The 25,733-nt window shown below is 38.4% G+C and overlaps 2 protein-coding genes across 2 annotated transcripts in view; both read right to left on the minus strand.

Moving 5' to 3' along the window:
• The window catches only part of LOC111195823 (uncharacterized), an 825,186-nt gene that overhangs the window by 254,066 nt on the left and 545,387 nt on the right, over positions 1 to 25,733 (minus strand). The gene's annotated exons all lie outside the window — the stretch shown is intronic.
• Positions 1 to 25,733, minus strand: part of pcdh11 (protocadherin 11) — a 302,855-nt gene that overhangs the window by 77,904 nt on the left and 199,218 nt on the right. Inside the window, exon 5 of the mRNA XM_007246463.3 lies at positions 24,929 to 25,136. Coding sequence (XP_007246525.3) covers positions 24,929 to 25,136 — 208 coding nt within the window. The remainder of the gene's footprint in view (positions 1 to 24,928; positions 25,137 to 25,733) is intronic.

Here is a 25,733-nt window from a genome sequence, read left to right on the forward strand (position 1 = left end):
TCTCTATCACCACAAGAGCTTTCGCACATCATTAGAATGCAAATCTGCCATTTGAAGGACAAAACGCTCATCCGCCACTACAATAGGGCCTCCTCTGCCGTTTACACAGCTCGCCTGAGCCCTCGGTGTCGCCGGGTGCCTACCTGCACTATGCGGCACAAGACAGAAGACGCAGTGGCGGCCATGCGGCGGGTCGGTGTTCCTGCGAACGCTCACAAGCATGCAATGTCCCACATGGACCAGTGATTTCTTACACTGACAGCAGGTCTGATCATCAATTATTATAGCTCACTGGGTCTAATGGGCATTTCCCCCCTGCTCTGACACTTGCAGCCCTGGCTGCTGGTGTGAGAGAAAGAGAGAGAGAGAGAGAGAGAGAGAGAGAGGGCAAGAGAGAGGGAGAGACTTGCTCAGAGGCACTGTGCACCTGTAAGCACGGATGATACCAACCAGCCCGGCAGCCGCGAGCAAGCGACCATGCCGCAAGACAACATCTGCCTCCCCCGGTGACCCACAAGTTAAGCCAACTGCACAAGCAAGGGCACACATAACATCCCGGCCTCAATCCCAGCTCACTCCATCCCAACAGAGCGAGAACTGATTATTCACCTACAGCAGCAATCATTACACATATGGTAGATATATAGAACAGTTATCTTCAATACGTCAGAAATAAGACCATCCTAAATATGTCAATATATGTCACATGTGCATCAATATGTAAATAACATAATATGTCAATACGTAGTTTTATTTTCTTTTTGCTACAGCATTTAACTATTGTGCTAGCTAAAGGCTAATATGATAGCATCAGGCTAACACACTTATGAGGAGTGTGTTTTACCAACCTATACTTAATAGTGTGATAAAGAAAGATGACAGGATGATAGTCCTTCATTATCTCAGTGTATATGTGCTATGTATACTTAAAATACATATATAGTATATTCTGAATATGTTGCGAAACAATATAATGACATTTCAGGGCCACTGTTAAAAAAAAGTCATATAAACGACAGAATAGGAGAATAAGAGAATAAAGTCAGAATATTTGAAAATAAAAAGTATTCACATGCCTCCCAAAAATATGTATTCTTTGAATGGCACAGAGATGTAATCACCACATAGGCACTACTTTTTGCAACTTACTTATGACTTACTTACTACAACAAAAGTTGTAGTAGTCTGTTGGTCTGTTTCTTTATACGAAAAAAGCCATTTCACCATTTTGATTTGGAAACTTTTGCCAAACATTCTGACTTTATTCTTGAAATATTATGACTCTATACTCGTTCAAATCCTTGTTGTATGACTTGTTGTATATAACATACAACTGCATGTCAGAATATTATATATATTTTTTATTTTTGTACACTGACCTAAAATGCTGTTGTTGTTCCAAAGATACTCTAAACATCTGACATATTTGAGGGCTGATAAGTGCTGACCTAACAAGGAGACACGAAGCATGGTATTGCCAAGTTCCTGTGAAAAAAAAATAATCTTAGCAATCTGCATAATGTAGCTGTAAAAAATGAAACCGTAAAAATAATGATTGCTAACATAGAATATCTAGCATGTTTTAAGCTCTTCAAATGTCTGAAAGGCGTCTGAGTGTACACATTTACTTAAACTAATATACACAGACTAATACATGGAGACATTCTGTCAAACAGCATCTTTTACTGTAGGCTACTAAACATATATTTCACATATTTCACATTAGGCTCTTAAACATTGGAGGTTCTTTTAATGAGCGCTGTATTAAGAGAGGAAATTAATCGCAGAGCAAGTCTTCTGTCAAATTTCCCTTAATTAACACGTTTACACTGTGTCAACACGGCCGACATTTCCATGTTAATATGTTGCCGTGTTGCTGTGTTTTAATGTGAGCAGTGAATGCGGGGATTGACAGATGTTGGACAGCTGAAAGCCCAGGGAGTTCCGCTCGACTAGAAACGAGGGCAAATCAATGTGGCCGAGCAGGTGTGCGGAGGAAGCGGGGCAAAGGGACACTGGCGCGTGGTGTGGGTGGCCTCGAGCGGGCTCTCGCCGGTGGCCAGCGCGCGGTGGCAGGCAGCTAGCTGACTGACCTCCCTGGTGCTCTGTCGCCTGGAGGTCCTGCAGATGCTCGGGCAGCGGCGAGGAGAACTTGACCATAGCGGATGTGATGAATGCGCTGGTCTGTCTCGGCGGAGGCCACACCACTGCCAGGTCTCTATGTTCAGTGTCAAGCCCTCAAAAGCTCCTGTCATATTTGGTTAGCCCAAACATTTCCTGCGAGGGCAAATCTAATCCATCCTCACCGCGTCCCAACTGAATATTTTTTTCCCTTTTTTCCCCTTCCCACTGTTCAGCAAAGAGCTCCCTCTTGTTTCTTCACAGTCCATCCATTCATCTACCCCTCCGTTCATCTGTCCGCCTGTCTGTCCGTCCATCCATCCATCCATGCATCCATCCATGCATGCATGCGTCCATCCTCCTCACTCACTCAAGCTCCTTCTTGAAGTCGTCCATTTGTCTGAGAATACCAATTTATCAAAGAATCACAGCCCACATTGATCGCCGGACTACAGGGTGCCACCGAGTAATCCGACGCCCGCATGCACATGCACACACACGCCGAGATTAAATCCTACTGACCTGTGCAAAGATAAAGGAGCGGCGGACGGAAAAAAAAGACCTCACTTTCGATTGTTCTCACATTAGCTATGCTGGGCCTGTCGTTGTGTTTTCTGTGGAAAACACGAGCTGTTGTGCTTCTAATTTTCCAATTTGATGTATATAATGAATGTGGGGCTCTTCAAAGTGAACTCAGAGGCTTGGGGAGATTAAATAAGTCTATGAGCCAGAGCTCGGAATGTAAATGATTAATAACGCAGGTAAGATTCTTTTATCGCCTCTTCAAGAACGATATTTGGGAAACACTCAAGTGTTCCTCAACGTCCGCCGTGATTTCTCTCTTCAGCTTCAGCTGTAATGTGCTGGTGATTACCATGATTACCATGGGCTTTTCAATCTGTTCAATGTGTTTTCTTTAAAAGCACTCAAAAATCAATGGACCAAACTGATTTATACACTGTAAAAAAATGTCTAGGTTGGTCTACGTTCCAGGTGAAATAGAGTTCTATATATTACTAAAATGGTTCTTTTCCTCACACTTTTTAGCTGTTGTGTTTGTTTTAAAGCGTTCTATTATGAGTTGCAGAGTCCACTTTTTATTAAGCATGTGTAATAACTGTGTATTTACAAATTAACAATATATTTAACAATAGTGTAACAATAGTCATCTGTCATCATTTACTAGAGATTGACTGATCAGCGTTTTTGGTGCTAATACCAATTGGATATTTTCTTTCAGTCTGATTGGCCATTCCATGATAACATGATAACAACTTGGTGATGTTTGAATGCCACATTAACCTTTCAAAGCAAACTTGACAATGCATCATTATGCAGCGCTTCTTAATTGTTCTGTGAGTTGTCCTAAATGTAAAATATACTTCATTTTTTTGGAATTGACTACAGTTAAATCATCTGTGAGAGTACTCTTAAAAACTTTACTCTGCATTCTTCATGGGTGTGTTAGTTTTATACATTGACAAATATGTGAATTTAAGAACAAAGTACAGCGCTGGCTTATTGGTCTGCAGTCATTTGTAAACTCTGATGATTTATTTTAAAGCATAAGTCAAAAACTTTTTCTTACTTGATAAATGATCACTTTATGTCCTAATAAATATTGCTAAACCTTTCTGGGACAGTAATAAGGCCATCATGGCTTTTAGTGTTGCAGACTAGAGCTTAAATTATCAATGGTTGCAGAAAGAAAGAGCTTTTTTTCCTTAACTTAACTCCAAATCAGCTGTGTAATAGGTTATGTTAGTTAGTAATTAATTAATTTATTAATTTAACTGATTTTCATTTTTACATTGAAGCCAATGGATACTTTCTAAAAATTCTTGAAATACCAAAATACCAATACATAATAAACATTTAAAACACTAAAGAGACATTACATAGATTTTTCCCCCCAATGTTTCAGTCATCCATGTCTGAAACCTTAGCTGAGGCAGCTGTGAAAACCACTTTTATACCACTTTGCAGATACTGAATTAGCACAAAACTAGTCTCATTCCTGAAAGAGCGAATTACACACATTTACTGCATAATTTACAAAGATGTTAAAAAAAGTATGAATTTATTTGCATAAATGGAAAAGAAAACAATAGCAGCTAGCAGTGAGTTCCATTGTTAATTACCTTTAGGCCATTTGTTTTTCTTTTTAATTTTTTTTTAGACAAAGAGAGCCCAATAATGTGATTGAGCCACTATGTTGACTTTGTTAAAAGTATTTATATGTTATATTTATTTAGTATATTTTTATGTTTTAACATCCTAATCAATATCGTATAATATCATATAATTTAATCCTAATATAATATCATTTATATATAATGGAATGTTATTTATTTATTTATTTTTTTCATCCTTTAAATTACACACCTCTATCAAATGTTTGTGATTATATGTGTTAAATGAGAACACGGACCTTAAATACAAAATAATAACAATAATAATAATAATAGTTTCTTGGTATTGGCATATAACATTTCAGTTATAAACACAGTTATTAATGCATTATGATCACAATGCATGATGCATAATAAGCAAGCAAATGCATCATGGGTTATATATTTTTATTAATATGCATAGCCCTGTAGTAATAATAATGCCTTATGACTGCATTTTAATGTGTTATGAGTCTTACAGAGATGACATTCATAGAAAATGCTACAAAATGATTTCTGTGGTAATCGATGTGGTAGTCCCACACAGATGTAACACACAGAGATTAGCTTGATAGAGATTAACTGCTGGAGAATGTCTCTAATGTGTTAAACCCACAAACAAGGAAATAATACAACCATATGGACACTATTGACTGATATCCCAGTAGCACACTGTTCGCCCTCGTTGGGGTCCACCAACCCACTGAATTTCCGATGAGATCCACACAACAGAGGGTTCGTCTTTACAGCAAACAGCGGAGTAAAAAAGCCTAAAATGGCGACAGCATATGTTTGGTATGATCGGCGTGCTGCGTGCAGGATATAAGCGCAACACAGGTCAATAGCGCTACGGTCGGCAATCACCAAAAATACAAGCCCTCAGATGTGGAGTCTGTTCAGCCTTCGGGGGATGTATCGATGCTCAGTTATTTTGGTCAATAAGTCCTTCTGAGCAGAGCCATCTCTATCCTTGATACTGCCTGCATGTGAAAAATGAGAGCGGGATGAGGCCATGCATTTTAATCAATGCGCTGTGGCATATCTTAGAGGAGAAGTCACACTCCTCCTGGTCGCCTCAGCTGTCCTCCGTCAGATGTTGATCATAAATTAGATATAATTCCTTCAAAGATCTATGACCTTTAGAATCGCCACTGTTGAAAAGAGAGGAGAAAAAAAAAAAAAAAAGCAGCGTTTTTCCCTCCCTGATGTCAGATCAAGAAATTTTCTGCCCATAATTGGCTGGTAATGTTGCACGCGTTAAGTGCAGATGGTCTGGCTATTTGCTGTGTTCTGGGATGCTTTAAAATGCTGCGGCTGTCCAAAATGACAGCAGATAGGAAATGGCTGCATTCTGCTCGCGATTGCGAAAGCAAAGCGATTTTACCCTCATCTGGTGGAGCCATAATTTAAAGCCGTCCGACATGAATTACTCCAGCTGAAATACTTCACCCACCAATACCGCATCATAACTTGATCACTGTGATGATTGCAGGTGCAGAATCTATCATAGAGAGATAGAAAAAAAAATAAACTAAAGCAACCTAGAGTGCTTGGAATCAGTTTACCTGAAGACCCTACTCTGATGACATAATGGTCCCGTATTTGTCATAGCAGATGACAGGTATTGTCAACTCGTGACATCATAGCACGGACATATCACTGTTTTGACTGACTTGACGGTTACAGGCAGACACTCGTCAGATTTTTGAAGGTGACCAAAGCATTGTGTGGGAGTGTCACTATAGGGAATACCTACCAGTTGTACCTGCCATAGTCAGAGAAACTCAAAACCTGACATAGCAACCATCACCAGTAGCTTTATGTCTTTCATACATGCTAAAGGTAGTATTTTGAATCTACAAGATTTTGCTTTGATATAACCCACATAAATTGCACTGGGTTATTGGGTGCAGTTTGCCCCCAGTCCACTAGAGGGTGCTGTGCCGCATGTAAAGGAGTGCATCGCCACTTAGAAGAAGACTTCATGAGCACATAGTGTTTAAATAGTGTGCCCAATATAATACATGCAGCTCTAAAAAAAAAAAATATATATATATATATATATATATATATATATGTGTATGTATGTATGTATGTATGTATGTATGTATATATATATATATATATATATATATATATATATATATATATATATATATATATATAGTGTACTTGTAATTATGTTATAATGTAATTATGTAGTAATAAAATATTTCTTGTGTACTATACAATATCAATATAATGTTACTTATATATGCAAGTAGATATATTTGTAATAACATAGTAAAACATGGTCTTTGAGCGCTCAGCAAAGGCCTGGTTCTACAGAATATACTCAACATGCCTTCTAACATTACTTTGACTGGAAAAAAAAGTAAAATATGTCAGTGGTACAAAACAACTTCACTGTCACTGTAGCACCACTTGCGACAACGCTCAGAATGCAGCTTGTGCTTGTGTTGCATCATAAAATGCATCAAGTACATTTTTGTATGTCACTACATGCAAAATCCAGCCTGCATAGCTCAAAGCATCCGCATTTGCATCCTTGTGTGAATTGTGTTTTAGGCCAAAGATATTTTTCATCATTTGCATTCGCATTTTTTATTAAAGGTTCCTGTTAAACTTTAGCACACAGCATTTCCGGATGACAGGAAACATATATATATACAATATACTGTAATTTTCAGCTTGGACATAACAGCATTTACTGAATACGACACAACAGTCTGTGCTTTGGTTAAAAGCTGAAGACTGGCTGTACTGCCAAATGGTACCAATAGTACAAATGGTACAAATGGCACAATTGGTCGAGTTAACACAAAACCAGCCTCTTCAGCCTTTTCTAGTTATATCTGAGAATGGCTTTCTCGGCTTAATCCATAACTCTTCTCCCTCCGTCTCCCCACTAATGCAGCCAAAGTCTAAAGTCTGCTCTTAATTTGATCAATAAAACAGCAGACTTAATTCAGGACTGCAGCTCCTTCATAGCTTCATCGCATCTTTCAGACCATAGAATCGGGTTCTTGCGGAATTACAGCAGATCTAAGAGAAAATAATTCCTGTAAAAAGCTATCTGTTACAAATGGCATTTAATAAAACATTGGCGTATCAATTTTTCATTGCCTTTCCATGTTCCCCCCTCCGCGTTTGGAGGAGAAAGAGGATTTGGCAACACATCGTTACGCCTCACACCATGCCCAATCCAGCTGCTTCCATTCCGCGGGCATCTGCGGCGAAGCAGCCGAGCTCTTTGAACAAAGTTTCTTGAGGGATGATAGACTTTGGAACAACATGGAGCCGACGCATGCAGCAGCAGCCGGACTCTGCTCGTCAAGCGATTCATCCAATAAGAGGCATGAGAAATTGATAACCCCAGCCCAGATTTATACACTGCATTTAAATGCTTTGATAATGAGCTGCTGTACATATTTCTTTGGCAATGATGCATGAATATTGTCACTGAAAGCATGCCAGTTGGAATGGAGGTAAATCAAATTGCCCCTTTGTTGACGAAGTCTCATAAATAGAAGTGGCTTTGGCAGCTCGTCTAACTCTGGCAACTTGCAGACATGGAAGTTGGCCACGTTAGGTCTTGCAACCCTACTTTAAAATGTATGAGCGCCGGATGGTTTTGTTGTTTGTTTATATGACGCATGGGTAGGAGCGCACGTTTGAAAGCCTGAAAGCTGAATGCCCTTTTATAGACAGTACCTTCTGTCTTATGTGTCAGATAACCAAATTAGGAACATAGAGTACAGCTAGCTTATATTATGTGTTAAAAGAATTGCAAGCAATTTCCATGCAATACCCTCCAATGAATGTATTAGCCTCCAATTTTTTTTGGTCTTGGTTGTTTTGTTATTTTATTCCAAATACTTGTATTTATTCTCTCCTCTCCGCAGGATCTGGAGGCTTTTGGAGGCCAGTTGGTTTCGATTTTCAGAATCTTGTCAGAAAAATGAGACACATTGCCTTGATAGCCTGTTGTTAGCCAGTTCTCGTGCACGGGGTGTTTGAAGTTCCCCCACAGAGTTCAGGATACTCCGTCCAGAGAGGCAATCAGACATGGCAGCTATTGATCCCTCTCCAAGCCAGATGTGAGATTTACTGAACGTGTTAACAAGTTCAGAATGCCTGTTTTAATTGTAAAAGTCTTTGAACGCCAACCGAGAGTGGTGTCTTGTTTGTTTTTCGTTGTCCTGTGAAAGTACAATTGGAAGGTTTTGAGTTTCTGAAAAGCTTTATGTACTGATCAGCTATACCCAACCATGCAACCACATTGCGTAAGTTCAGCTTGTGCAACCAAATCTGTGGTGACCTGCGAGGGTGTGAAGTATATTGTACCTATAAGACCTTTAACTCTTGTGTGGTGTTCGGGTCTGTGGGACCCGTTTTCATTTTTCATCAAATGATACTAAAAAAATATTTTTTTTCTAACTCAAACTCATTGGCGTTGGCTCATTTTTTGTGAAAAACATATATCAAAACACATTTTCGATAAACACACACTGTACACCGCCCGTGTAAAGCATTTTAATGTAGAATTGCTTAATTTTGCTGAATTAAATACAAGTAACAAAGTAAACGAGTAACAAAAATATGAACACCACACAAGGGTTAAAAGTGTTCTGTTTTATCTGGCACCAAGATGCTACCAGAACATCTAGTTCTCTCAACATCTACAGTACTGTGCAAAGGTTTTAGTCACCAAAGCAAATAACACTAATCCATTTATCTCAGCAATATGAGCCACACACATGATTTGAACAGATGCAAATAAACATGAATACAGTAAAATGTAACAAGGAATTCTCATTTTTAGTTAAGTATATTATATCCTGTGAGCTGAGCTGAAGAACAAAGTGTAGTTTCTCCAGATTTCTCCTGGATGCTGCTCAGCCAGCATGTGTATATTATGTTCAGTTCCATCAGCAGCTCACCTGATTTACCAAATTTACCAATTTACCAAACAAGGTGTTGATTAATATGATGAGAACTAGAAATAACTGCTAGGATGAGGAGAGATTAGGAGATGTTTTGAGGAAAACGGTGCTGTAAAAACTGTAACCGCTTTTTGTAGAACTGCTGTTTGTATTTATTGTAATGCTAGTAGTGTTTTACTGAGCTAATAAACACTTACTTCACAGATGTTTCTTTCAAAGCTTTGTCTTTACTGAAATTCCCACAGCTGCCTAAAACCATTTGCACAGTACTGTATGTCATACAGATCTAGTGAGTAATGCATGTGTAATGCAACATAACAGACATACAGTATCATGTTGGCATGGAGTTGTAGAGGTTCCTAATAGTGTCCTACACTGCAAAAAAATAAATCTTAGGAAGTAAAATTATTAACTTTCAAGGCAATAAATCTTATTTTGTCTCTGATAAGGGTTTTTGTCGTACTAAGCGTTGTGTAAGTGTAAGATTATTTTGCTTATTTTAGCAATAATGATCTTAATCAGACTCACTTAGAATTTTCACCTTATTTTAAGTAGTTTAATCTTAAAATAAGCACAAAAAGTCACCAGTCAAGTTATTCTGTTTCTTGTGTCCAAATGTAAGCCAAAAAACATTGATATTTGCTTGATTTAGGTCTTACTTTATTCATTTGAGACTTTGCCATTGCTTGTTATAATAAATCTTACTAAGAAAAAATAGCGTACCCCATTGGAATTTTTTTTTTTTTTGCTTAACATGAGCATAAACATCTCAATTTACGCGTATTTTGTCTATTTTTTGCCAATGTATAATAATCCATCCTATGCAGCTGCACACTGTGCACACTGTTTCACCAATTTTTAAATGGGGATAGGTCTAGCATTGCTGCTGGCCATGGTACAGTATATAGTATCTGTGTATTCAAAGAAAGCTCTTGAGATGTTAGCAGTATGTGGATAAGCATTATCTTGCTGGAACTGCACACCAGAATGTGCATTCAGAAATGATAGGACTACTGGCTGCAGAACCAAATCAATGTAATGCTAAGCAGTGGAAAGTGAAAGTGCCTGTAATGAAGACCAAAGGTGATATGAAACTGTGTAAAAGTTGCACCCGGCACTGTAACACCAGGCTTTGGGAATGTTTAATGTGTGACAACGCATTATTGATCTTGGTGCTGACTTGGTGCTGTTCGATTTGATGAGAATAAAGAACTATATATGATTCAATACTTCTGTCAACTTCAAATGCTAAAGGTCACATCATCTCAGGAACTCATGTATCAAAATTATGACCAAACTTTCCACTAGAAAATACTATATGACTTGAGGGGGTGTTTGCATTTAGCTTCCATGCCAAAAACTCATAAATCTGATAGCATGTGGACACAGCATCAACTTTAAGAATTATTATTAAATATTTATATATTTATATTATATATAATATATATATTTTTTGTACTTGCTGCATAATATGCTAATACGTAGATCCAAACCCTTGACAGGCACCAGTGTAACAAGACATCTAATGTTATTAAATTAGTTTTCCTCTCAGTGGTTTTAATGTTATGCCTGATCCAAGTAGCAAGTGTTCATATCATTATACACAACCTCTACCCAGCTAAATTATGAGCTCTCCTTCTAGAGTCTCTAAATAATATCCTTAAGGATATATTCTGAGTGATTGGTAGATGTAAAGTGGTGATGGATATTTTATCACTAAAAGCTATCTGTTCCTCATTAAAGAAATATTTAATCCCCTTTATAAATGCTAATTAAAAAAACATAATCTCAGGATTCCTCTAAACCAATAAAGAGCTTGTAGAAATTCTCTCGGCGCAAGGGCATATTAGCTGTTATGACCAGTTACAAATATTTTAAACTCCTCATATATTTATTTTAATTGATTCTGCGAAAAAAAAAAAAAAAAAAATCGTCTGCACTCTCGTATTTCTCTCATTTCTGAAGCTGCAACCCTGCGCTTCAGCTAAACGCTGGACATTTCAAGGACTGCCTGCAAATTGATGTCGGCTGTAGCGACTAGAACCGCACAATACGGACAAACCACATTATGATTACATTACATATGCTAGAGATTGCGACAGCAATTGGCCCTTCGATATATTAAAGACACATTATTGAATGTGGTTAAAGAATCGCTTGGATTACTTCTGAGCAAAATGTTTAATGCCAAGCAGAAGGTCTTAATGTACCTAAACGCCCACACATCCTCTATATCATCTAGCACAGATTAAAAAGCTCCCAGATCACAGCAAAAAAAAAAAAAAAAGTGTAATCAAGTGGAAACAGTTGAAAACTGTGACAATCCCTTGTTTTGAGCAATCTAAAGCATTACTTTAGGCTTACAAAGCTATTGTTTTATTCAAATTCAACTTAAATTGAGTTAAGTAAAACTAGTGAAATGGCATTGGTCTTTAAAATTAAGTATGTGTTTTTTTTTCGTTTCCCTTTTAAAGTGAATGTATATTATTCTATATATTACATAGTCCTATATAGTATATCATTACTTGAATATTAGTCATTAAATAGCAGGATACAGGTTGATGTAGATTGATCATGAAGTGTTAAACCAGGAGATGACATTTCATGAACAAGCACACATGTACAAGTTGTGAGGTGTTATCTTGTGCGTGTGGCCAGAGTACTCACTGCATGGTGACATGTATTATCGGAGATAATTGATTGGATGGGACATCACATATTTGAATTTGTGCAGGCAATAATGTTCATCAATCTACAGCGACACATGTGTACTGGGAATATATCATATACGGCATTACCACCCGCAGTGGACAGCACAGTGGGTGGTAAACATTGCGATCTGTAGAAAATTTACTGAAAGGTCCTATATGCATATTTATCGGCAGCGCATTGATTAATTGCTGACCCCAGTAGAGATCTAAAGCCCTGTACATGTGGTTTTGAATGTACTGTATGACCTCAGGCAATTAGACAGTTGTGCCACTTTAAAGGTGCACTATCAACTCCAAATGTATCATTGACCATACTAAGCTATAGAGTTATAAATCATTATAAGCTGGTTTGCGTTCAAATTTTACAGTGGAAGTGTGACAATCCCTCTTACTTACTTACACAACTCAACACACACTGATGAGAAATGGCAGCCAATCGTGCACAGCGTACTCTTAACCGGAAATGACTGTCCACCTGGAGGACTGCATCGGGCACTGAGTAGCTCTCAATGTTTTTGGAATGTGGAGAGGAAACCCACGCAGACACAGGGAGAAAATGGAAACTCCACCCAGATAGGGACTTGAACCCAAGACCCCAGCACTGGGAGGCAAACATGCTAACCACTAAGCCCCCGTTCCGCCACAATCCCCCAACAAATGCACCTAAAAAATGGTTCAAAATTGCTTACATGCTGTTGTTTTTCTTATAGAACATTAAAAAGAAGCATTCTCTTCATAGAGAACCAATGTTTTCATGTTGGATCATTTTTTGATTATCTTTCTCTCAACATTTGAACAATATTCCTGACTCATTCCTGACCCAGTTCTTTAAGCATCCTACTTAGTAGAACATCCTCTGCTTAACACACTCTGTAGGATCTTTCTAACATGACACTTTCCCGTCTCTTCCAGGGCAATAAAGGAGATTTCCGTGCTTTGAGTTGGCCCTCTAAATCAATAGCTTGTCTCCTCAAGAAGACTATCAATGGCATTTGAAGCAGACAGAACACAGGTTCCCCTCCAGATCACCTCAAAAGCAGGAACACTTCTCTAAAACCTCCAGCTGCTATGATGGATGTACAGATGAAACAAATTTAATCCCACATGGCGCAGCCAGAGACCCTGAAGTGTCAAAGTTGAACAGAAAAAAAAAAGAAATCTACAGGAAATCAGAGAAAGTAGGAACTTGTAATGTATGTAGGTTAATAATGGTGGTACATCATTTAGTTGTGCTGTCAAGCCCAGCGCAGCAGCTGGAAAACGTTCTGGTTGCCTGCAGCACAAATCTGTTAATTTATTTATTTCAGGGTTTTTTTTTCGTCTAAAAAGAAAGAAAAAGGGCAAATTAGCAAATGAGATCTGGTGCAAATCACACTGAAATAATCACGGGTGTCCCACAGAAATAAATATGTGTAATTCTTTCTGGTGTGGCTGTCTGGCACGGACACTTTCTCTGTCATTTATGCTTTCAGATCACACACACTACAATAATTAAACTAAGTTACAAGTTCCTGGCCAACATATTAAAGCTATAAAGTCCTTAATTGCAGAAATCTGGGGTACCAAACTGACAGCCAAATTAATGATTGTTGTTTTGGGAGCCGAACTGTTGCTACCGAGCAGAAAAATAAGACAACGCGATGGCCGATATAATTAATGTAATATAACATTAGCTTAACTGCCATTTCTGTCCTTGTAAAGAGCGACTGCTCCCTTGGTGTTCATAGCACTCCACCGCTAATTAGCATTGTCTTTGTGTTGGACGGATTTCAACTTCATGAAATGCCATCATTCTGTGTCAAAATGTTTCCAGAGAGAAATTTGGTGAGCAATTGAGATTTACACAACCCAGTGTAATTAAGCACTACATTCATTAATGCTAATTATGAACGAAAAATGAGAGGGGTCTGAGTGGAAATGTAATTCGCAGAGAGCGCCAGACCTTTTCTTCTCTTCCTCCTCTCTCCTTTCTCTATGGAAGCCATAATCCTACTAGTCCTGCTTCGTTATCAGCGATAGTCCAGTTACTGCTCTGATCAAAGACGACCATAAACAAGAGTGAGTGTCAGACATAAACATAAAAAATAATAGATAGTTCTACAAAACATACAAGACTGTGCAAAAGTTTTCGACACCTATGAAGATTAGAATGAAAAAACTCCCTATCAGAACTATCAAAATGTAAACTCTTTAATATTGCATTCAACACAAATGAAATGTGTTCAGAAGTAGTAGATTTAGATCAATGTGTTCATCAGAAACATTCCCTTGGCTCTGACACTGTATTGCAAAAAGTATTTGTTCACCCATCCAAATCCTTGTTCCAACCCATCCAAATAAATTTCCACACTACTAACCTTTCCACAGCCAACTGTCAGTGATATTAAGGCATAGTGAAAGTGTGGTGGATGCTGGGATGCATAGTGTGCAGAGGTGTAATTAATGAATATAATAAACTGATTTATTGACTATTTATAAACTCTTTATAAAGGAGCTTCATTTAAAAGTGTCCCAGATTTTAAGAGTGAATAAAATCCATTAGCATGAATAAACAGGTATGTTTCTTCATGTTATTAAAGTAAATTAATTAAATTTAAGACGATATTATGTTTTTATATTGTAAATTCTACTTGAATGTTCTGGATATAATAGCATATACTGGTCTTAAAATACAGGCCTACAAGTAGATTAAATATATGCAGTTATTGGATCAGAAATTGCATTAATCACAGACAACCCAAAGCAACTGTGTGTGTGTGTGTGTGTGTGTGTGTGAAGAATCTATATATTCTAGGTCAAACTGTTTTTTGTTTGTACATAAAATTCCTCACTTAACATTAAAAACTCTTACTCAAAACATCATCAATCAACATCAATAATCTTATTACTTAAAAAAAAAAATAAAAAACAAAAAAACAGATTGTCTTCTTTTTACAGCAGACTTTAGATCTTAGAAAGATAAGAAGTAAACTGGGCTTTCTGAGGAGGCCATATGCTGCAGATGTTTTATCTCTGGAAAGCTTGTAGTTCACCAACAACATCCCAGCACACTTAGGCCCGTGGTTTAATTCCTGCACGGATTAAATCCCTATGAACGCGTATAAACAATATTGAATTGCCGGGCCATTATAAAGTGTCCAGAGAACAAACTGCATTATTATCAGGGATTGCATGTGAGGGTTTAATGAGGCGGACTTTTTCTGCCCTATAATCTGCGCAGTGATTTATTTCATGCCATGCAAAAACGCTTGCTCTGTAAAGCAGCTTTATGTGTGCTGGCCAATACACAGTGACATAAAAACATATGTGCCCCCCTTAAAAACAACAACAGCTACAAAACCTACATTTATAACTTCATTATTTGCTTCTTAGCACGGCTTGATCTGTTATTTTTTTCTATGTATGTATATATATATATATATATATATATATATATATATATGGTAACACTTTATTTTAAGGAACACAAATTAGGCACTTATTAATGTCTTATTATTTGCTTAATAAAGCCTTAATTAGACATTTGTAAATGATTTATTCACTACTTATTAGGCTTTATTCTGTGTAAGTGTTATTGGACCTTAATTAGTGGTCTGTTATGTGGAAATGATTAATAATGGCTGTATGCACCCTGTTAAACAGATTATCAAGCATTAACTATTAGCTAATTCTACATGTTATTAGAATAGAAATGGCAGCAGTTTGGCAAGGTTATGGCTGTGCTGAACTTTATTGAGTTAATAAGGGGTTAATAAGTCACTAATAGACCAAGAAGTGTACCATATTCTAAAATTTCTGTTCATCAATAATTAGAGACTAAAAAAACAAACTGTGTTTGACTTCCCATGTACTGAAGTTGAATGTCAAAAATGCAATTGAATCCTAATGAAATAACAAAAAAAAACATTTTAACACATTTATTCTCTATTAAATTCAAGCACTTTTATTTTCTTTTAGATGTAACATAACTGTTTATTGTGCACTATAAGAACTAATACAGCCATTATTAATCATTTCCACATAACAAAACACTAATTAAGCACCAATAACCCTTACACAGAAAAAAGCCTAATTTACAAATATCTAATTAAGGCTTTATTAAGCAAATAATAAGACATTAATAAGCACCTAATTTGTGTTCCATATATATATAAAGCTGCTTTACAGAGCAAGCGTTTTTGCATGACGTGAAATAAATATAAATCACTGTGCAGATTATAAGGCAGAAAAAGTTTTTCCCGGGACCTGGACGGCCCCTGAGGCAGATCCACCCATAACACAGTACACAACCCAGAGGAAACAGTGATGCCAATGAGTTTCTCCAGCCAAAAAAAAAGATAAAAAAAAGGCTCCAGACGATTGTTAAAGATGTTAATGAGTGCACACCGCAGTAGTTCAGGAGCAGATGCCTCTAAAAAAACGGTTATGTAATTAATCTGACTTACTTGGACGGAAACAAACTGACTCATGCGATCACGAAGCACGCCATTATGCCATATTAGCTTTACAGTGCGCTTGTCTCGCGGTGCTTTGCAAGACTAGCTGCTGCGCTCCCACTGAAACGCTCTCAACAAAATTTATGTGAATCTGTTTCTTCACAGAGCTTTTGTTTTATGGAATAATTGATGAGCATCCATGAGCACAGGAAATGAAATATTAAAGGTGGAATTCCTAATTCGACCCCAAAAGAAAAGAGCCAGACACACACACACACACAAAAAAAACCTCAGCTAAAGCACTTTTAGATGTGTACCAATCGCACATTTAGAAACAGAACTCAAATGACTTGGATTAGAAGTTGATTATGCTCTATTTGTGCATAAACTTTGGACCTTGCATTGTGTATCACATGACTAAATAATATATCTTAGATCTTGTGTCTAACATGATCATGTAGTACAGATTACTCCAAGCTTTTGAAACTTGTTGATGTTTTTTTCCATTTGGTATCATGTCCCATGGTGCTCTGAGTGGTCCAACAGTGTGAAGAACTGCTACTATGATAGGGAGATTGCTGCTTCAAATCCCAGTCATGCAGCTTGCCATCAGCTGCCGGAGCCCTGAGAGAGCACTATTGGCTTTGCTCTCTCTGGGTAGGTAGATGGTGCTGTTTCCCCTTATCACTACTATAGTGATGTCAATCAGCACAAGGTATCTGTGAGCTGATGTATCGGAACTGAGTCACTGTGCTTTTCTCTGAATGCACTGTGATGCTTATTGGCAATGCTGCATCAGCAGCAGTTCGAAAAGAGCTAGTGGTTGAATTTACATGTGTTGGATGTTGTGTGTTGTGGCATCACTAGTGATGGGGATATACAGCTGACTAGCAGCTGAATGAGTGGGACAATTGACCTCAATCTAAATTGAGAGAAGTGAGAAATTTTTGAATAGTTTTCTCAGTGTCTTGAAGGAGTTCCTGGAGGTGCTGAACAATAGTTGCTGCTTTTTCTTCACACTGTGAATCTCCAGCTCATCCCAATTAAATCACCTCAAATCACCATCTCAGTTGATCAGTTTTGAGTCAGGGGATTTTTTCATGGTTTTCTACGTAATTCCATATGTGTTTCTTAATTGTTCCCATGTCTTTAACATTAATCTACAATGTAGAAAATAAAGAAATACATAAATAAATAAAGACAATGAATTAAAAGTTGGGTTAATTTTTTTGACTGTAATTCTATCCGAGTGTGGGTGTTCCCAAACCATCGACTGAGGTAAAAGTACATGATCAGTTTATATACTGCTAAGCTAAGACCCAACCACACATTTTAGTGTTTACCCTGCAAACTGAATACAGCTACTAGCAAGGCCAGATAACTAGCCTTAATTGCAGGTAGTTTGTCCCAAGAGCAGGAGAACCCCAAAGCTATATCCAAGCAGGTCCAGTGTTGGGAACGCCTGGTTGACGCCTCTTTACGAATGCACTTACATAACTAGCACACTTTACTTTTTTCTTGAAAACTTTTTAAAAGTTCAAAAAAAGTTAAGAACTGTGAATTTCATGCAACTGCAGTACACGATCATGCTCGGAAGAAGACCTAATATCTCAAGGTAACTTGTTTTGAAGAGATATTAAAACCGCGCCTCTGTTTCAATATAAGTCGTTTCCAATTTCCTGGCGTTTGTTTGCTCAAGGCAAATGACATAGGAGCGGGAAAGCGCCGCAAACCTCGGAGGAGGAGGAGGAAGAGAACGACAACAAATACACAGCGGCCACGGTTGCCATGGCAATGGCTATACCACTCATGCACTTTTATGCATTATACTGTTTGATGTTAAGTACAAAGGTTTGGTTAGAGCCTGAAGGGACGGTTAAGAATTAAAATCGCTAATTGTTTGAGACGTGCATTTCCTCGCGTGCCAGCTGTTTGGGTGCAGGAGAAGACGAGGAGGAGGAGGAGGAAGAGGAGGAGGGAGGGATGGAGGGAGCACAGACAAAAACAACAGCAGCCCTGCTAATTCTGCAATGGTAAATCGAGGCTTTTAGCCAATCGGCCAGAGGCCGTGGCAAATTCGAACGGCACGGAGAAGAGGTGTGTGGCAGAGTCGAGCAGAAAAGCTGCACTGCTGACTGTCAGATAAAGCAAGCCTGAGGAAGCAGAACAGGGCAAGCACAAAAAAAAAAAAAAAAAAAAAAAAGAAACACAGCCCATAAAGCGAACTGCCTCCTCCCTCGTAAATAATGGCAACATAAATGTCATATGAACTTTATTTCAAGAGCGGGTGGTCTAATAAAGATGCTGTTTTAAAAAGAGGAGTGCTGAAATTCATTGTCATAAGAAGGCCATCTCCCTTGCTTTTCCTGCTGGCCGTTACTCAGCAGCGGCTGACACGCAGGACCTTGCCATGCCACCTCAGAGGAGGTCTGGCGGCTTTATTCTTTCCTTTTCCCGTCACCTTTTCCCAGGTCTCACTCGCCCCACCCACAGAGACACACACAGCCTCTGATATTCACTGTGGAATATCAATTAATTCAACTGGACCGGCTGACAAAAAATCAGGAGCGCTGGCAGCAGACACAGGCAGGTTCAAAGTTATGTAAGCGTGAGCAAGCAGCCCAGCTAACAGGAGGGACTTAGCAGCAATAGGGATATTCTGAATGTCCAACAATGTGCAAGGAACAGCAGTTTTACAATGATGCTGTCGTTTCTTTTTTTTTTTAGAATTTCTTTAAAACAGCATAATGTGCAAATAAGGATAAGGTGTATGAATAAGTATACCATAAGTATAATACTGTATTATGGATGATGGTCTCCCATCCTGCTTGTGCAGATCCAACCAAATCTTTCTCACCTGATTAAGCTACAGTAATTAATGCCCTCAGAAATACTTCTTGACTGGCTGATTGAGTTTTAAAAGGAAGCTAGGTTTTTGAGTTGGAGTTGAAATCTGCAAAAGGGTTCATGCAGCTATTCAAGTTCTGAAGTAAGATTTGGACTAAAGGAAGAAACTACATTGGTGCCTGTCACTATTAATTATCCAGTGACAATATTAAGTGCTCTAACCACTGAGCCACCAATACACCTTTGCAGGAGTTCACACTGCAAAGTTGTACCCTTAAAATTTACTTTTAACATAGGCTAAAAGGGGAAACTACAGTGCACTGAGGTAAATGATTGTGCAATAAAGCTTACCTATAGTATACAGGCATGAATGCTAACAGATTAGCAAATGCTAATGCCCAAGCTCATGGCAACTAGCAAGCCAAAGCTATATGACCCAACAGGACCCAAAGCAAAGCTTACAATGTGTGTCTCTTTCAAAGCTGATCTGTAGTATCAGCAGTCTGGGAGTCTTTCAGTTCACACTTTTAGAGATGTCAATCACACATGCTCTCTGAAAGAGAATTCTCAGCAGTTTTGAGTAGCATTTTACATTGCTTGAGGTTAAATTTTAACTCAGGACCATATAAAGGTTTTCTACAAAGATTTTAAACTACATACGTTCCCTGAGATTTTAAAACAGTGTTTCAGAGTGTGAACTATACAAATTCAATTGTTCACAGCAAACTTTACATGTTGTGATTAATCACTTGCAGTAGGATACTGCATATCAGATTAAAACAACATTTATTCCAAACAACTCCTCTCTAAAATATGCTTGTAAACATGATATCTGTCTGTCTGTCTGTCTGTTGTGTCAGAGCACTGTTACAAATACTCACTTCAAATGTCACTACATATTAAGTTAAGCAGCCTGTGATTGGTCTGTGATTGGTCATTTTGTGTAGCATTAATATGGTCGGTCTCTTCCTGTCGGTAAGTTGGTAGCTCCTAGCCACCGACGAGCCGCTCCAGACTCTCTGAGGACTGGCAGACGTCAGTCGTGTGAGACTACCTACTCCCCAGCTCTGCCGATAGCAGTCCTGTCTCTCTTTCTTTTCTCTTTCTTTCTCTCTCTCTATCTTTCTCTCGCTAACTCTCTCCCTATCCCTCTCTCCCTTGTTCTCACTCTTTTCAAATTGAGACGACAAGATAAGCGATTGCCACAGCCACGGCTGCCTGCTGCTCATTGATAAAACCATATCTAATCCGTCTCAGGCTCCCCTACGCCTCCGATGCACTCGTCTCCCAGTCTGTCAACAGAGCGCGGATCTATCTCTCCTTTTGAACTCTCAACCGCAGTGTCAGGTTTTATCGGTGAACTTTTGGACGAGAAAATGGGAGGCTGAACGAGCAGCGGGGCTGACTTCCATCTTCACTGAGCGAGCTACACATCGCAGAGGGTCCCGGGGAAGGACTGCTTGTCTGAGTGCTCTGTTTCAAAGGCCCTGGTGCTCAACCCAAACCTTATTATAAATACATGACAAGATTTTTATCAATTGAATCCCCCCTCCTCCTCCTCATCCTCCTCCCTCCACCTCTCTCTGCACAATGGCAAATAATCTGCGGGATAAAAATGTGCGTGATGGCTTCTTCTTCTTCTTCTTCTTCTTTTTTTCCCACCCCTTTTTCATTTCCAAGCAGCCCTGGATTGCTCGTGTTTATTCATGAGTCTGTCAGTTTGGAGGCTTTCGGTTTCTAAAAGGCGCGGCGGGTTCTGAAGCCGTGGCTTTGACAATACAATCAATGATACATTTTGTGTACAAAGGGGCGGCATGAACACACTTTTTTCTTTTTTACTCTGTGATTAAAAGCTTGGCTATGATTTAAAAAAAAAAAAAAGAGAGAGAGAGAGCGAGCGAGAGCGAGCGAGAGAGAAAGAGTGACTTGGGGAAATTTTCTGTGTTATTCCAATACGAGGCCTGTTTTGTAACCTGGAATCAGTTCTGCTTGCACCGTGGAAAAAGGAAGCATGCAAATTCCGGTACGCACAAAAAAAAAAAAAAAGGAAAAAAAAAAATCCATTTTCACAATTAGCCCAGTTCTCACATTCCTTTCGCTGACTATACAGAGCGTTAGAAATGACCGTTGTAGAATATTAATAAGCTGGAAAGCATTTACAGCATATAAATCAGTGCCGGGGCTGCACTTTTTCCAGCCTCTCTTTTTTTTTTTTGCAGCCTCTATACAGTGCGTCTGAGAGACCTGATTATATGCCTGCAGCAAGGCGATGCGCGGCAAAAGGTCATTATCATAGACCGCAGGCTGGTGGGACAACAGCTAATCTAAGAGAAAAGATTGGCGATCATGTGTATGGAAATGGCCCGGGCAGGGGGAGCCACGCAAATACATTCATCCTCGCACTGACATGGTGGGTTCTGTCAGAGCTCTGCTGCAATGCAGAGAGGGGGGGAAGAGAAGACGCACCGGCGGTCCAGCCAGAGACGCTATTGTCTCATTTGCGGCTCGGGCTGAAAGGATATCTGCAGGTGTACGCAAAGGCAATTTATTCCTCCCCTGTCCTGTCTTTAAAAAGAGCAAGTTGTGTTGCATCTGACAAGCCGAGCGACGCTATGGTAATTCACCCATATCATTGATGTGTAGGCTGGCACAGGATGAAGACATCTATGCTGATCAGAGTCGCCCCACTGTTTCCTGATTATGGCATGGAAACGGCCCCCGGAATCAAAGCGTCCGCCACTGGCTTTTTGACAGTCCTATCGTATTCCAGCCCTGATAGCACGGGCTTTACATCACCAAGAAAAGAAGACGAAAAAAAAAAAAAAAACAAAGAGAGAGAGAAATCAGCCCACCAGATAACTACAGAGGGCGGAGTGGATCCAGCAAGCTAGCACTGTGACATTCAGAGTCAGTCACGTTAATGGCCGTCCGTTATACAGTATCTCAGTCAGTGGCACAAATACTAACCAGCTCTTGTGCGCCTCATTAAGCAATAACAACTTGAGCAAATAAACACCCTCCCCCCGATCGAGCGCTATTTGCTCGGCGCTATTACACAAGACCACGCGGCGTTCGCTAAGCACGGCCTGCCTGTCATCGCCGAGCCGCTCCGCATTAGCTACGAGCTCACAAATACTCATTTTCATTGCTGCAATTTCTGTTATTATTATTATTATTATTATTATTTTAGTTTGTTTGTTTTTCCCCCCACAACAGACAAAATGATTCATAATTACAATGCATTTACAGAATGTGGGGACAGAATTCCTACCGTAGTAACACCTGCCTGAAACGTGTAGATGTGATGCTAAACGGGTGCAACAAGTACGATAACAATGTGCTACAATAGATGTGCTAGCAAACACGGGAACGGTGTCATCAGTGTTAACTAATACTGTATGTAGAGAAAGAAAGGCAAAAAAAAAAAGACAACATGAGATACATGCACTCTAAAAAACAGAGGTACGATATGAGTACTTTTTTGTACTCAAAGGTACACTCTTCATAATTGTACCCTCAAAGGTACAATATTGGTCTTTACAGGGTCAGATTTGTTTCCTCTGAGGTACAAAGTAATTCCTAACAGCTATAAGTACAAATTCGTACCATTTAACCAGCCAAAGGGTACATTCAGTATTCTGCATCACTGTACTAATAAACAATATATACTTCAATTGCACATTGTTTATTTGAAAGCCAGACCATTTTGGATCATCAAGTTTTTGATCCATATTTAGTTGATGATAATGTTTATAATCTTTATAATCTTTACTGGCACAAAAACCATGGGTACAAAAAAGGACTTTTACTGAAAGGTACTTTTTTTGTACCTCAATATATAAGGTACAGCCCCAGCGACAAGCTTTAGACTCTTTTAAGTACAAATCTGTACTTACTTTTTTTAGTGTGTGAGATAAACTGGTATATTGTATATATAACTTTTTTTTGCATGTTATACAGTACCAATCAAAACTTTGGGCACACCCTTTTGTCCTACATTAATTCAATTAATACTGACATCATACAGAATATGAAGGAACAGACTCATAGAAATCAAGTAGTCAACTTAGAAAAATAATTAAAAAAAATACTATATCTGGGGTGCTGTTAAAGTGAGACTTGCATCAATTTAGCTACAACAAGAAGCTTCTGAAACTGTTACAGACAACTATGAATTAACAAGTGTTCCCTTGACACTTTCAGCTGAGTTTTTCACAAAAAAAGTTGTTGCTTCTTTTTTTTCTGGGTCACAATAACAGTGATTATAAAGTTCCCAAAGTCACCCAAAACTTCTTTTTGTACCACAAATGTGCACCACACAGCTATTTTTTACACGTCAACTATTCTGTATCTTATTGTAAACCTGTAAACTGGAACATACAGTAGAGTTTATTATTATTTCTCAGATCAGCATGTGAATGTATTCATATTTTTCCTATTTTATAATGTTTTATATATTTCTGTCTGCTATTTATATTATATAAGCATAATATGAAAATATGTGAAATATGTGATATTCCGAGTAATTCTGAGTCTTTTTTTTGTATCATGTATGGAAAAGTTGTTTGTGTAAAAAGCTTGTAAAACCTTTGGCCCACAATTTCATCATATTTTCATATCTAAAAAGTCCTACATTCTAAAGGTTTCTATATTTCTGCATTAATTGGACCTAATACTCAGATAATCAGATTTTCACTCAAGTCCTAAAAGTAGGTATAGAGGACCAAATCAAAGAAATGAGACACAGTTTTATAGTGGTCATATCATATAATAATGATCCAGTTTTGTGCATTAGGTGGAAAATAACCCATTATCATATATCTGTAAGTGAAAAATAACCTTTACATCTATAAGTGGAAAATAAACTGTTTTTGAAACTGTAAGTGGAAAATAGCCTTTTTTTAAATATATGTAGATGGAAAATAATCCATTATTGTATATCTGCAAGTGGAAAAATATATGAACTTTTTTGGATATGCAAATGACGTTAAAATTGAGACTCAATTTATTTAAAGGTATAACAATCCAGTGTGAGTGAGATACGTTTTTTTTTTTTATCTAAAGCTGAGTGCGGGTGATTCCACTGCTAGATTTGTTCAATTAAATTATAAATGAGCAGCTTTAATATTTTGTCTCATATGTTTGATTTGGCTCTCATTTCCTACTTGTAGGACTTTATATTTTAGGTCACACTCATGCACTACTTTCAACTTTCGAGCATTACTTTAAGCTGTTATGCATCTGACTACAATACCCAGTAGCTTATAGGCTATATGGTTGATCTGTGAAAAAAATATATATAACAGCAAGTCTATAGGCCTATCTGTGCAGGTTAGGTACAGTTATCTGCTGTATTGTATCTGTGTCACTTTCTCCCAGGCTGTACAATAGAAAACATAAAAAAATAAATAAATAAAAGAAGCATTTGGACCCCAGTACAAACAATTTGCTGAGCCACATCACCAAGACGTCACCGAGGCTTTAAGACGAGATGTGATTTTAGTGGCCTTTGGAACAGTGTTCCACCCTGAGACCAGCAACTACAATAACATTATGATGCTGTGTTGGAACAAAGTGATTTATCTATATTTGGGAACACTCCAGCCAGCTTTCTCTCCTCATTTTCTGTGTGTGTGTGTGTGTGTGTGTGTGTGTGTGTGTGTGTGTAATGGGAATGGAAGGTGGTCAGCACTCACTGGACTCCGGGTCAGAATTGCCGTCACCCTCTGTGCGGCTGTTGGGCGAGGTCTGCTCGTAGTACTCGTCCTGAGGGAAGCCCAGAGGCAGGGGCTGGGTGGTGCTGCTGCTGCCGCCGGCCTCCTGCTCCCCCTGCAGACCAGCAGTGGCACTGCAACTCTCCTGAGAACCGTCCGGGAGGTGAAAGGTCACGCGCCGCTGCGTTTGCTAAAAAAAAAAACACAAAAACACAGAATTCATTCTAAGTGTGAACAGCGATGTGGGCTTGATTCACTGTGGCGACTGAAATGAATTTGGATTATAATTAATTCCAGTCAACTTCTGGCCAAAGTACAACAATTTGGGCTGTTAAAATGCAAAAAAAAGTATATATAAGTAATAAAGCTATATTAGTTTTATTGGGCATTCTCACAGAAAATAAAATAAATAAAAATACATCCATCAAATCCCCCTAAAGTGAATGGAATCATTGTGGAACAGGAGATTTCACAATTCCACTTCATAATAAGTGTCTCTAATAACTGTGTAGTAACATGTTACCAATCCTTGTAATAACAGTGTAACTACTGTTACACTATCTGGACTGTCTTCCTATGATAAAATCTGTTTTTTTAAGTACTCAAAAATAATCATAGTCCTAATTACACAACAGAGAAGCACTGTTGGAGAAACAGACATTTGTGCCAAAATAATAAATAACACAGTATTTCAACACACTATTACATAAGAAGATTGCGAGTAGTTACTATGTTATTACATAGGTTGTTAACGTGTAAGTACACATGTTCCCAAAAGTCCTAAATG

Source organism: Astyanax mexicanus, chromosome 10 (assembly GCF_023375975.1).
Source record: "Astyanax mexicanus isolate ESR-SI-001 chromosome 10, AstMex3_surface, whole genome shotgun sequence".
NCBI lineage: Eukaryota > Metazoa > Chordata > Actinopteri > Characiformes > Acestrorhamphidae > Astyanax > Astyanax mexicanus.